Raw genomic sequence first — 13,145 nt, 5'->3', positions numbered from 1 at the left:
GTAAGTGGCTGACCAACGCGCTGCTTCCAGTCCAAGCTAAGAAGTGTAGACAAGTAGCCGAGCCGCTTCCAAGGAGATCAATAACTAACTGGAATACGTGGGCCGCGTCTGTCAGAGGCTAAATCCCGCCCTCACCGCGAACTCCACTCCCGCGGTTTAGTTTCTCCGGCGGTCTCCATGGAAACAGCGTCTCCCAAAGTTCCTTCTGGATGGGACGGAAGAGTCGCTTCCTCCGAGGACTGCGCTTGCGCCGTACTGAAGTTGGGCGTCCCAGTCTGTGCAGGGGTAAAGCCCCGGATGGAAGAGGCGGGGTCTCGTCGTTGCCATGGCAGCCCGGTCCCAGCCACCTCCGCCACCGCCCCCTCTGCAGCTGCCGCCGCCGCCTCCCTTCGCCTCCGCCACCGCTGCGGGTGCAGCCTTGCCTTCCTGCCTCACTGTCAGAACACAGCTAAGGGGAGAGGAGGAGCATCTGTCCCGCCCTCCGTCGGGCCCGTTCCTCTCCATCTCAGTGACCCCAGCCGCTGCCACCGTCTTCAACCTCCACAGGCAGGAAGGGACGCACGGGGAGGGCAAGGGAGGCGGGCGACCAAAAGCGGGGGACCCCTGGAAATTGCGCGGGGGCGCGGCGGGACGGGACTGACGTCCCGGGAGCCGGGCCGGCCACGCACGGTTTAGAATAGCCGCCTTCTTCCTGGCCCTCGGATCCTTGGAGGCATGAGGGCTTATTTTAAAAGACGTTGTTTTGATGAACTTTGTGTGTTCGGCCCCTGCCCGAGGAGCCGGGGTTCTCCCCCCCCCCCCCCTCCGGAGCGCTTGTAAAACCTCTCGTTGTCATGGCACGGGCCCAATTATGAGCTTTGACCTTTTACATATGACAATCACCCTGGATGGGCAGAGGCCAGGTGCAATGAGCAAGTCCGCTTCTCGGGACCTCGGGTCTTTCGTCTTTCCTTCCTTCTTTCTTTCTTCCTTTTCTTTCTTTCTTCTTTATTTCCTTCCTTTCTTCCTTCCTTTCTCTTTTCTTCCTTCTCCTTTCTTTCTCCCTTCCTTCCTTTCTTCCTTCCTTTCTCTTTTCCTTCTCCTTTCTTTCTCCCTTCCTTTCTTCCTTCCTTTCTCTTTTCTTCCTTCTTTCCTTCCTTCCTTTCTTCCTCCGTCCTTCCTTCTTAAGAAGCCCTTTTCCTTTTTTCCTTCTTTCCTTCCTTCCCTCCTTCATTCCTTTCTCCCTTTTTCCTTTTTTCCTTCTTTCTTTCCTTTTTCCTTTCCTTCCTTCTTCCCTGCCATCTTCCTTCCTTCCTTCCTTCCTTCCTTCCTTCCTTCCTTCCTTCCTTCCTTCCTTCCTTCCTTCCTTCCTTCCTTCCTTCCTTCCTTCCTTCCTTCCTTCCTTCCTTCTTACCTTTTTCCTTTCCTTCCTTCTTCCCTGCCTCCTTCCTTCCTTCCTTCCTTCCTTCCTTCCTTCCTTCCCTCCTTCCTTCCTTCCTTCCTTCCTTCCTTCCTTCCTTCCTTCCTTCCTTCCTTCCTTCCTTCCTTCTTTCCTTCCTTCTTACCTTTTTCCTTTCCTTCCTTCTTCCCTGCTTCCTTCCTTCCTTCCCTCCTTCCTTCCTTCCTTCCTTCCTTCCTTCCTTCCTTCCTTCCTTCCTTCCTTCCTTCCTTCCTTCCTTCCTTCCTTCCTTCCTTCCTTCCTTCCTTCCTTCCTTCCTCCCTCCCTCCCTCCCTCCCTCCCTCCCTCCTTCCTTCCTTCCTTCCTTCCTTCCCTCCTTCCTTCCCTCCTTCCTTCCCTCCTTCCTTCCCTCCTTCCTTCCCTCCTTCCCTCCCTCCTTCCCTCCTTCCTTCCCTCCTTCCTTCCTTCCTTCCTTCCTTCCTTCCTTCCTTCCTTCCTTCCTTCCTTCCTTCCTTCCTTCCTTCCTTCCTTCCTTCCTTCCTTCCTTCCTTCCTTCCTTCCTTCCTTCCTTCCTTTCTTCCTTCCTTCCTTCCTTCCTTCTTTCCCTCCTTCCTTCCTTATTCCTTTATTCTTCCCTCCCTCCCTCCCATTTATTTTACCTTACAAATTAATAATACTTAAAGAACTCCAAAATTTCCCATTAGAGTTACAACTAAGATATATGCTAGTGGTTAGATTTAGCTTTTTAATGAAAAATCAGAATCCTCTAAATAAAACCTTGTGAAATAGTTATATATATATATATATATATATATATATATATATATATATATATATATATATATATATATATATATGATAATTCCAATTTAAATTAAAAGATCTGTAGTTTTTTATCCATTAGGAGACTAGGGGATTTATCAGACATCCTTAGGGAGGGAATTAATTTTGTGTTCTAATTAAGATCTGTGTTGAAAATGTTGGGTTGTTTAAGGCAATTGCTTCTTTGCTTGCCAGTGATAAACTTGATGAGATTCAGAGTTAAATTCACAGGAGGCAAATAAGACAAACATAATTAATGTCTTTTCTTAAGCTTGAGGAGTGTGTACCGTATGATTGTGTACTCCAGGTGAAGATTAAGAGATCTGGAAAGGGTTAAGTGTCCTGTGACGCAGCTGAATAAGACATGAGGGATATAAGTTCTGATCTGTGTGCAGTTTTTACTTTGGGACTAGAAGATACTTCTTTAATTTGCTTGAAAATAATTGATGTTTGGATGGAAATTGTGTTTGAATTTAAATTCAATTCAGCTTTGTGCTTTAGAATTTTTTTTGCAAAAGTATTAAACATAAATTCTTATGATGCTGAGTAGATATTTTAACTTATATTCTAGTTTTCACATTTGAAGGATTCTGTAAATAATAAAAACTATTTGGTTTAAGTCTGCACGACTTTATTTGCACATTCAGGATTATGTTTATAATGCTTACATTTAGATATCAGCCTTGCCTACATTAGATGAGAGTCACTTAAATATTAATTTCTTAAACCTCAATTGGATCATACATTAAGAGCTGAGAAGGATTTTAGGGATTATGTGGTTCAATCTCTTTGTTTTGCAATTGATGAGATCCCCAGGGCAAATAACTTAAAGTCAAATAGCTAATAAAGAGTATTCTGGATTTGAAGCTAGATTCTCTAACGGCAGATATTAAACTTTCTATTACACGACTCTGTGATTAGAAAGAAAAACTTGCACTGCAGATTCTTCAGGATAGAGTTAGGTTTTATTTCTCTCTTTGTATCCTGAGTGCCTTGTATTTTGCAAGTGCTTAATGAAAGTTTATTTAATTGAATTTGTTGAGCTAAGTGAATTGATATAATTTATCTCTGAAGAAAAATAAGTGGCCAAATAAATATGGATTGTTTCTTTAGGTAGTCAAAGAAACCAACACTGATATCAAAATAAAAATGCCACATATTTTTCAAATTACAAAATTATTTAAACCTATCTTTGTCTCCTTGATGGTTCATTTGAATTTTGTTGCTTTTTAAAAAAGAAAATGCAAACATTAGATTTGATGATACTATCAAAAAGAAAATGACAATTGAGAAAAATCTATATTAATCATTGATAACTGTAAGCTTGATTTATCTTTTGGGGTTAATAAAAATAAAAATATTTATGGGAAAATGGATTGATATTATAGGACAAGAGAAAAATGATGGCTGTGGAGGATCTAAACAGGAAATTTTGAAATAAAGCAGGAAGATTTTTAAAGGACACCATCAGCATTTAGCATCTGTTCAGTTCAGGAATTGATCATTAATCTGTGATTTGCCATCTTTCCTCTCTCCTTCCCCTCCTTCTCCTTCCTTTTCAGTCTTCCTTCCTTCCCACTTCCCTTCCTCCCTCTCTCTGTTTCTCTGTCTCTGTCTCTGGTTCTATATCTCTCACTCTTACTCTGTCTCTTGCTGAATTTTATTTTTTTCTTTCGCATTATGCTTTTAATTAGCAGTTATCTAGCTAGTAGAAGGTAAAAGTAAGATGAAAAATAATAAATTTGCTCAGTTAATAGCCCTGGTTTAAAAAAAAAAAAGATTTAGTGGGAGAGGAGTTTATAAGACAATAGTGAAAATTTTCTGTGTAAACCAAACATCATCAATTTCTTTTTGTGGTTTTGTAATTGTTAAACTTCACCACTCTAAAACTAAGCTTTTGCTTTTATTGCTTTTTAATATGGGTGAGAATAAACAGGGTGTAAGAAAGAATATGGGGTAACATTAGGAGTAAATGATGGTATAAGACTAAATAATCCTAGTAAAATAATAATAACTTTGCTAGGCTGAAATTCTACTATTCTGAGTTTTGTGATCATTTTTGTCTCTAGGGTTTCAAGTTTTGATCTATGTTCCTTTAGGTATTCAAGAGGTGAAAACATTTTGAAGTTGAATAATACATAAAATATAACTGAATTTTTATGAACAGGAAACTATCAAAATAGGAAATAACTTATTTTCAAAACTAATAAAATGAGCTCAAATGCCGAACCAATTTTGTTTAGGAGGCACCAAATAAAAACCTTAAATATTTGAAAAACACTACCTAGAATTTATTGTTATAATTTCTAACATGGAGTGTTCTTGATATTTAAGCCTAAAGTCTTATTAATTCCCAATTCTTGATTATGTTGTCAGTTCCATTGCATTATCTCATTATTTCAGCCAGCAAACCTTTTTGGGTACTCACAGTGCACAAAACAGTGGGAGATTTAAAAAAAAATGGAAGATATAGTTCTTGAAGGAGCTTAGGATCTAATTTGAGAGCAAGGTGGAGAAAACATTAGCCTAAAAAGTACAAAACAGTCTTTTAAAAAATTATATCCCATTACTTGTAAAAAGTTGTTTGTAAACAATTTCAATACATATATACATACGTTAAAATAGGAATGCACCCTGATTACATACATCAAAAACTTAAACAAAATGCAAATCCAAAAAGGATAAGATAAAGATGAAATCATATTTCAGATCAGCATAAATAAGACTACTGGAGTTTGTTGATTAGGGGAGTGGCTAGTAAGAAGAGCTTTAAGAAAGTCACTTTGGCTACTATGGATGATAATTTATAGAAAGGAGACAGACTTGAGACAGAGATCAGTATGGGGCCTATTTTAATTACTGAGAGTTAAAGTGAAGGCCTGAATTAGAGTAATAATTATATATACAGAGAAGGGAACAGATGGGAGAGATGTGGAGGTAGATTAGCAACTGATTAGCCTTATGGGGGTGAGGGATAGTGAAGACAAGGGATGACACTATGTGAATCAATGTGTCTAGAAGGATGGTAGTGATGCCCTTATATAGTAAGAGGGAAGTTTGAAAAGAGGAGAGGGTTTGGAGGCGAAGGATAAAGTTATAAGACTGACAATCTTCACCAGCTCATCCATTGTTTGTCCTATGAAATTCCCTACTACTTAAAAGAAAGACAGAAAGTAGTACTCTTATTTCCTTTTCACTATACTATATAGTATCATTATAAGGAAAAACTTTCTGACAATTTAATTGTCTCAGTGGAATGAATTGCCTTGGTAAGTAAGTGGGTTTGCCTTCCCTAGAAGTCCTAGCAAAAACATGTTTTATTTGGAGGACATGATGCATAGTAGCATAGGTGTCAAATTTATGGTCAAGAAGGCATGCATGCAGTCCAAAAAACTTTCAAATGCAATTTAAGCCAGATTAAAATTCATTGGGAAATTTTAAACAAAATTTCAAAAATGCAATAAAACAGTTTGTGATTTTCAAAAGTCAATATTCAGCTTACAGGGATCTTTTCCTATTTGTTTGACACAACTGACTTAAAGGGTCCTTTCTAACTTTGGGATTCTTTGATAAAGACTGATTCAGCAATTATACACAGCTACATGATTATAAAATTAGGAGAAACTTCTTAGTATTGTAGCACTGTACCTCTTTTGTATTGGCTTTTACTGAGATGAGAGGCAGTCTCTCATACTAGTCTTGTGAATGTTGGCCAGAGAGGGCACAATTAGTTCCTTGAATGGCTGTAACAAAATAATAGTCATCAGTGATTCAATTTCAATTTGGGAAACTGAATCCCTTTCTTTTTGGATTAGTGACTTGGTTAAAGACAGAATTAATTTATTTGGTCAGTGTGCAGATGACAGAAGCTAGTAAATGATAGCTTACTGACAGAGGAGAGACAGTTTACAAAATAATAGTAATTGAAGTAATAATATTAGGAAGAAGAAGAATTCCTATTTGTGTAATCAGATATTCAGACAGATTTGAACTGATGTCTTGTGAGTAAGGAGAAGAAAAGAATACTAACTTGGAATCCTGGAAATTATGGTTTTGAATAGTCAGAAATTTGTTCCAACTCTGAGAGAGATTGACTTTCTTGCTAGACTATGCTCTTTGAATGGGCAAAGTGGCTTTTGACTTTGGCTTTTGGAGGATGGACAGTAGCAGGAGTGATTGTGATAACATCCATTTCTGTGACTGAGCCTCTGATCAAAAAGAAACAACTCTGAGAATAGTGGGATAAATTATTTCTCTCCAGGAGATTTCAGAACCTGTGCAATATTTTCAGCTTTCCCCTTCATCTCTGGCATTCACTGCTCAGTGTCTCTATTCTTTGTCTTTTGACATATTTTGATTTAATTAATATCCTTGAAAATATTTTTCCTTCACATAAAAATTACTTCACCATAATTTTGGGATGATATATCTGTATGCTAATTCTGTGTCAGGGAGGGCAAAACTGAGTATGCCAGTGAATAATTGGCAAATAGAATTAAAATAGGACAGAGGATTAAACTTTTGTTCTGGTGATCAAGGTTTTTTTGTCCCTTGATCTGCAAGAACTCCATAAGTTGCATATATGAAAAGATCTTATGGTTGTGGTTTTATTAATAATTAATATGAGCTTCTAAAATAGAGAAGAGGCCATCACGTCAATTGGAACCATGTACTCTTAAACTTAAAATTGAAATCTTTGCTATAATAATATTCAGTTGTAGATGCATCAGGAGGGGTGGACTAATGGGGTAGGCTAAGGTGAGACCATGCCCTGGTGATGGGATGAGAAAGGGTGGTTGGTTAGAGAGGAGTAAAAACATTAGAGTGCCCAGCTAAAACTTGCTCCATAGCAACACCTGCTGGTTATATTTATATAGTGTTTTACAAAATACACAGGACTTTATTACATAGTCTCCTCAGGAAAGTCTTGCAATAGATACTGTAACTATTTACATTTTTCAGGTTAGGAAAATCAGACTCAGATTGTCCAGAATCACATAGTTGTTAAGTGTGTGGGGTGAGTTTTTTTTTTTTTTTTTTTTCCAAATCCAGGTTCTTTTTCAAAGTCAGGGTTCTTTCCATTATCCCATGCTACCTCTCTAATAAGATGAAATTCAATATAAATAAATGCAGAGTATTTATTTAACACTTGGATTAAAAAAACATGATTTGAGAGCAACGGCTAGCCATATGTTTTAAAAAAAAGACTGAAAATTCAATAAACCAACAATATAATTGATATGTCAATCAAAAAAGAAAGATCTTTAGCTTGCTATGAGAAGGATAGAATACAGAACTAGTTGCTGTACTCTGCAATGATTAGACCACGTCTGGAGTACTGGATTCAGTTCTGGATACTATGTTTTAGGAAAGTCATTGAAAAATGTAAAAACCATAAAGTTATTCTCTACCATAGAAAGTAACAATGCTGTTGAAGGACCTTGAGGTGATGCCATCTGAAAATCTGTTGAAGGAACTTGTAGTGTTTAGCCTAGGAGAAAGAAGATTTAGGGGAACTTGGTAACTGGTTTCAAGAATTTAAAAATTTGCTGTGTGAAAGAGGATTAACAGAGCTGTTGTTTTGGCTCTAGAGGACAGAACTAGGAACAATGGGTGGAAGATGCTTTTAAGATTTGAGGTGTTGCAATCGAAATTAAGATAAACTGAAGCACAAGGTTCCATGCAAATTCAATTTGTTGGTAAGACTACCAATGGTTCTTTCAGCTCCTCAGTAGGCTTAATGATCTTGAGGGTTGTATGCTTTTATATAGTTTTGAGAAGTCCTAGGGAACAAAGAACAGGAAGCAACAGAAATGGAATATGTGAATGGTTACAAAATCTGGAGCATCATAGATGATGGAGAACAATTTGGCAGTCTGGAATGTGGGATTAACAACAATCCCTCCTTCTGTTTTGTTGCTCAAGGAAGGCTCATTGATGGGGGTCCAGCTTCAAAGCTAATTAGTGTCACAGTGATACCAGACCAGACTTTTTTGAAGGACAGCCAGTGTTGCAGAGATAACTGACTAGACTCTTTAGAATCTACTTATAACTTTCAAGGATAACAGAATTTTTTTTAATTGTACAAAGGCAGCTACTGAAAAAGAGATTACAGTATTCTTTCCATTAAAGTTATTTATAGGGAAAGATAGCTTTTACACTTAACTCAGAAGAGAAAACTGAACTTCTGAATTCATGAACTTCTGAAGTTAACTCAAAGAAACATGGCTCAGACAGTTTACAGAATAGAATCAATTACAGAAAGTAATCAAATATAAAATTAATATTTTATTTTTCTCAGAAATAAAGAAAAATATCCCATTAATTAAAGCTATCTAGAAGCAGAAAGGGTTGCTTGGGGAGGGATTGGATTCTATTTATTAGTTATCTTCAGATGAAAGAGGCTTGTGTACTTGCTGGATATATTGTAATGAGAGTAGTTTTATGTTTAAGGTTTGGCAAAGGAATACTTTCTAAGGTATTTCACAACTCTGAGATTTTTAAATTCTTTTCCTTTATATAATCAATTGTCTTTGTTGAGAGGAAAAAATGAACTGGTTATATGTTTGAGGAACACAAGAGTCTTACTAGGCAGAAACCCTAGCAACTGTATGTGTTTGCCAGGAAAGTATCCTGCCAAAGCATTTTGTTGCCATAACTGTGGGATCCTGGATCTCTCTCTCTTTGCTAGAATAGCCGCTTCACAACAGGAAGGGATCCTTGGGACTCACACTGGGGATTCCCCCATTGTTGGTTTCTGCCCAGTGCTTTATCCTTTAAACTAAATAGAACTCATAAAGAAAATTGCCTCCATCTGATTTAGAGACCATTGCAAAGTTAGTAATTGGCCTAATTTCAGTATTGTTGTCTCTCAGAAAATGTAGAAGTCTGAGGGCAGGAAGAAAAATGGGAATGGCTGATTAATGGGGGCAATCAGAATATATATAGCTTTATCAATTAAGTTTGCCCTCATGTATAGATGTAGTTTGTGGTCTTTCAAAACAATTAAATGTGATCACCACAACTTGTAGTAATAGTGAAAAAGTTTGAAATACTGTAAACATTACCAAAATGTGACACAGAAACATTTGCTATTGGAAAATGACACAAGATTTCCTTGACACAAGGTTGCCACAGATGTTTAGTCATTGTAAAAAGCTAAAATATTTGTGAAGTTCAATAAAATGAAGTAAAACATGGTATGCCTGTATTATCTTCCAAACGTCTTAGCATGATAATTATAGGTTCATGTATTTGTATATTTATCAGAAGGAATTCTGAATAGGTTACAGGAAGTTCTTTCAACATTTAAATATCCTTTGATTTATAAACCTTAATTAGTTAATTTTATTTAGTTTTGTTTTTTAGTGAAATCAACATATATTAAATATTACCTCCTTTGGAAATAGTAGGAATTTTTTTGAAGGATTGCTTTTCAACTATGAGAACATATTAACATGTTTTTTCTTTTATATCTAACAGCACTATTCTTTAATGAAAAGGAAATGAATGAAAAAAAAGATGCTGATTTGATGGAAAGTGGAGAATATGAAGACGATTTTGAAAAGGACCTTGAGTGGTTAATTAACGAAGAAGAAAAAAACCATGTTGGCAGTACTGAGGTATTTACTGTAATCAGTAACCCCTATTATATCTGTATTATTTCTTAATTTTCTTTTTTGGGGCAGCTAGATGGCACAGTGGATAGAATACTGGCCATGAAGTCAGGAAGATGTGAGTTCAAATTCAGCCTTAGATACTTTACACTTACTAGCTATGTGACTAGATAAATCACTTAACCCTAAGTGCCTCACCAAAAATAAAAAAAAAAATTCTTTCTCTCAGGTACCTAGCACAATGTTTTGCATATATGAAAGAAGAAATTATTTTTTAATGTGTCATTAAATTGAAACATAACTAAAAGTGTCAAAAAAAATTGTAAATACAGTGTACCTTGTGCACAACATGGATTATTTTGATGTAGCTTAGGACAGATCATGAAATAATGATCTCTTAAAAAACCACACAAGAAAACTGTATAGTCAGGGTGTGGCAGCTAATAGGGGCTTAATAAATGCTTGTTGACTTGACAAGTTAACTAGACTTGGAGCCCAGAATATCTGTATGTGATTCCAGGCTGTTATCATTGGCAAGAAACTTCCTTTCTCTTGAGTCTTGGACATTTCATATGTAAAATGGCAATGATAGTACTTGGACTACCTCACAGAGTTGTTGTGGGGGAAATTCTTTGTAAACCTTAAAACGAGTTGTTATTGTAAAAGCGAGTAGCAGTTATTACATGCAATAAAAATCCTGGTATTAACACTTATGATTTATAAACAAAAAAAAAGGTGTTTTAAAGAGAAGGAAAAGGCATGGGTTTTCTTGCCTCAACCTCCTCCTTTCCTTCAGTTGAAAAAGTCTTTTTGTGATGTAATTTGCCCCATTTTGCCTCCCCTTTCCTCTTCTTCCAGTACAATTGCTTTTCTACCACTAGTTTCTTTTTTATATCATCACGTTAAAGTCTAAATGTACTCCTGACAAAGAAACAATTTGTGGTGAAGTTAGCAATAAAAGTGTAACTTGACAGCTTTGTCTTCAGGGTTTCCCCACAAGAGTCAACAGAATGATGGTTAGAGAGGATAGAAGGATCAGATGAGATTTTAAAAAGGAATGATGAAAATAACCAGTGTTTTGTTTATGTATATATTCTCACCCCAACAACCTCCCATAAAATATGGGCCTTATTAACTCCATTTTATAGATGAAGCAACTAAAGTTTAAAGAAATTAAATTTTGTGACCATGGCCACATCACTAATAAGTGAGTAACAGGATCCAAGACTCCCATCTAGATTGCAGTGGAATCCAAGACCATCCTCCTTCCTAGTACATCATTTCCCCTCTCAAAATGAGAGACTTCTGACTTCTTACTTATGACAGTCAGTCAGTTAGTCAACAAGCATTTATTAAGTGCCAATACATATGCTAGGTGGGGGGGATGCTGTGTAGAAGCTAACATTCTGTCTGGGGCAACAACACTGATATATATATATATAAATATGTACAAAATATGTATAACAGAATACAAATAAAGTGATTTTTTGAGAAAAGATGATACCAGATGGGGATCAGGACAGATTTCTTACAGGAGGTTGTACTTGAGCTGAGCACTGGAGGAAACTAGGAAGGTGGGGATTGGGAATGCATTCCACATTTGGGGGATAACCAAGCAAAAGCAGAGAGCTGGGGGGATGGTGAGATGTGAGAGGAACAGCAAGAACACCAGTTTGGTCGGGCTGTAGAAAGGAGTATGCATGATAGTGCTGAAAAGGTCGATTGGGGTTATCCTGTACCAAACTTTAAATGCCAAACAATAATTTGAATATGATTCTAGAGAGACTAGGGAACCATTGAAGTTAGTTGAGCAAGGGAAAAAGAGATAGTTACACTTGTGTGAAAGTCACTTTGGTATTTGGGGTGGACTATGGCTTGGTGAAGGGAATTCATGAGCCAGGGAGACTGATTCTTCAAGGTTTTTTTTGTTTTGTTTTGTTTTTTTTGGTTCAGGCAAGAGTGATGAGAGCCTGATTTGGGAACATATGTGTAGAAGTAGAGAGAAAAGTGTAGATAGATGCCTGAGAGTTTGTGGAAGTAGAATCCACAAGTGTTGAAAACTAATTGGTGGCTATAGGTGTGTATGCATGAAGTTAAATTAAGGGTGACTTCTAGGTTGTGAACCTGAGTGACATTAAGGATGGTGGTACCCATAACAAAAAGTAAATTATGGAAGAAAGATATTTTTGAGGGAAAGATGCTGAAATATTTTTGACATGTTGAAATTGAGATGCTAATGGAATATCCAGTAGGCAGTTGATTTTGCAGTATTGCAATTAAGGAGAGGCCTTGGGACTAGATAACATATGTATTAGAGCTATATTTAGAGAGAAGATTTTTAAATCCATGGCAATAGATGAGGTCACAGAAAGAGAGATGTAGAAAAAAAGGGGGCCCCCAAAGAGCCTATGGCATTCAAACTATTAAGGAATTAGTTAGTTTATCTCACTAGACAAAATCTAGAATGTTAAGGGAAATAATGAAAAAATGTTAAAGATAAGTAATAGATAATATTTCCAGACATTTGGTTCAAACATAGAAAAGTAGATTAATTCAGCAGTTTGGATAAATAAGAATTAGAAATAGTAGCTTTAATACTCAATTGAACAAAGAATAATCTGTTGGAAGATGGATTGTATTTGACTGGAACTATTCAGAAGACTGGAAAGTATTTTAGTAGAAAAACAATTTGGACCACAAATTCCACTAAATGTTACAATAAATTTCCAAATGAACAGGTGATCTAACTATAAAAGGTTGTTGCTTTAAAAATTCAGACTAGGATGGAGGAGAAGATGCTTTTACAACTATGGTGAGGAGAAGAATAGCCAAAATAAAAGATGAATGGAATCAAAAAAGAGAAAACAGATAATTTCAACATCATTACATTTTAAAGCTTTTACACGAACAAAGTCAGTGTAACTATGATAAGAGGGAACATTGTTAATTAGGGGAGATTTTTTACATCACGTATCTCAAGCTGTCCCAAAATGCACTGGTGAGCACAGTTCACTTTGTATTTGTTCTGCCCCCATAGGATTTCAATTAAAATAATCTCACATTAAGCACCTACAATATATGTACTCTACTGTCTTAGGCCTTGAAGACAAAAAGTAAAAAAAAAATTTAAAGCCTGTTTTCATGGCGATTACATTTTAATTATTTTTATTTTGAAGGGGAGAATCATGTGGAGGAAAAGATTTTAAAAATATTTCCTCAAAATATTTTTTTAATGTGTAAATGGAGAAAAAAATACAGGTAAAAATGTCAGCATCTAGTTAATAACCCTTTATGCTGCAGAATAAATGTTTATTAAACATATTAATGCA

At 36.6% G+C, this 13,145-nt stretch overlaps 1 protein-coding gene across 1 annotated transcript in view; it reads left to right on the top strand.

Annotated features, from left to right (window-relative positions):
• The first annotated feature begins 261 nt into the window (after positions 1–261).
• CCDC181 (coiled-coil domain containing 181) overlaps positions 262–13,145 on the top strand; it is a 35,795-nt gene continuing 22,911 nt past the window's right edge. The window contains exons 1-2 of the mRNA XM_074308292.1: positions 262–546; positions 9,683–9,822. Coding sequence (XP_074164393.1) covers positions 9,706–9,822 — 117 coding nt within the window. The 5' untranslated portion in view covers positions 262–546; positions 9,683–9,705. The remainder of the gene's footprint in view (positions 547–9,682; positions 9,823–13,145) is intronic.

The sequence above is a fragment of the Sminthopsis crassicaudata genome, chromosome 4 (assembly GCF_048593235.1).
Source record: "Sminthopsis crassicaudata isolate SCR6 chromosome 4, ASM4859323v1, whole genome shotgun sequence".
Lineage (NCBI taxonomy): Eukaryota > Metazoa > Chordata > Mammalia > Dasyuromorphia > Dasyuridae > Sminthopsis > Sminthopsis crassicaudata.
This window is presented reverse-complemented; position numbering and strand designations above follow the sequence as displayed.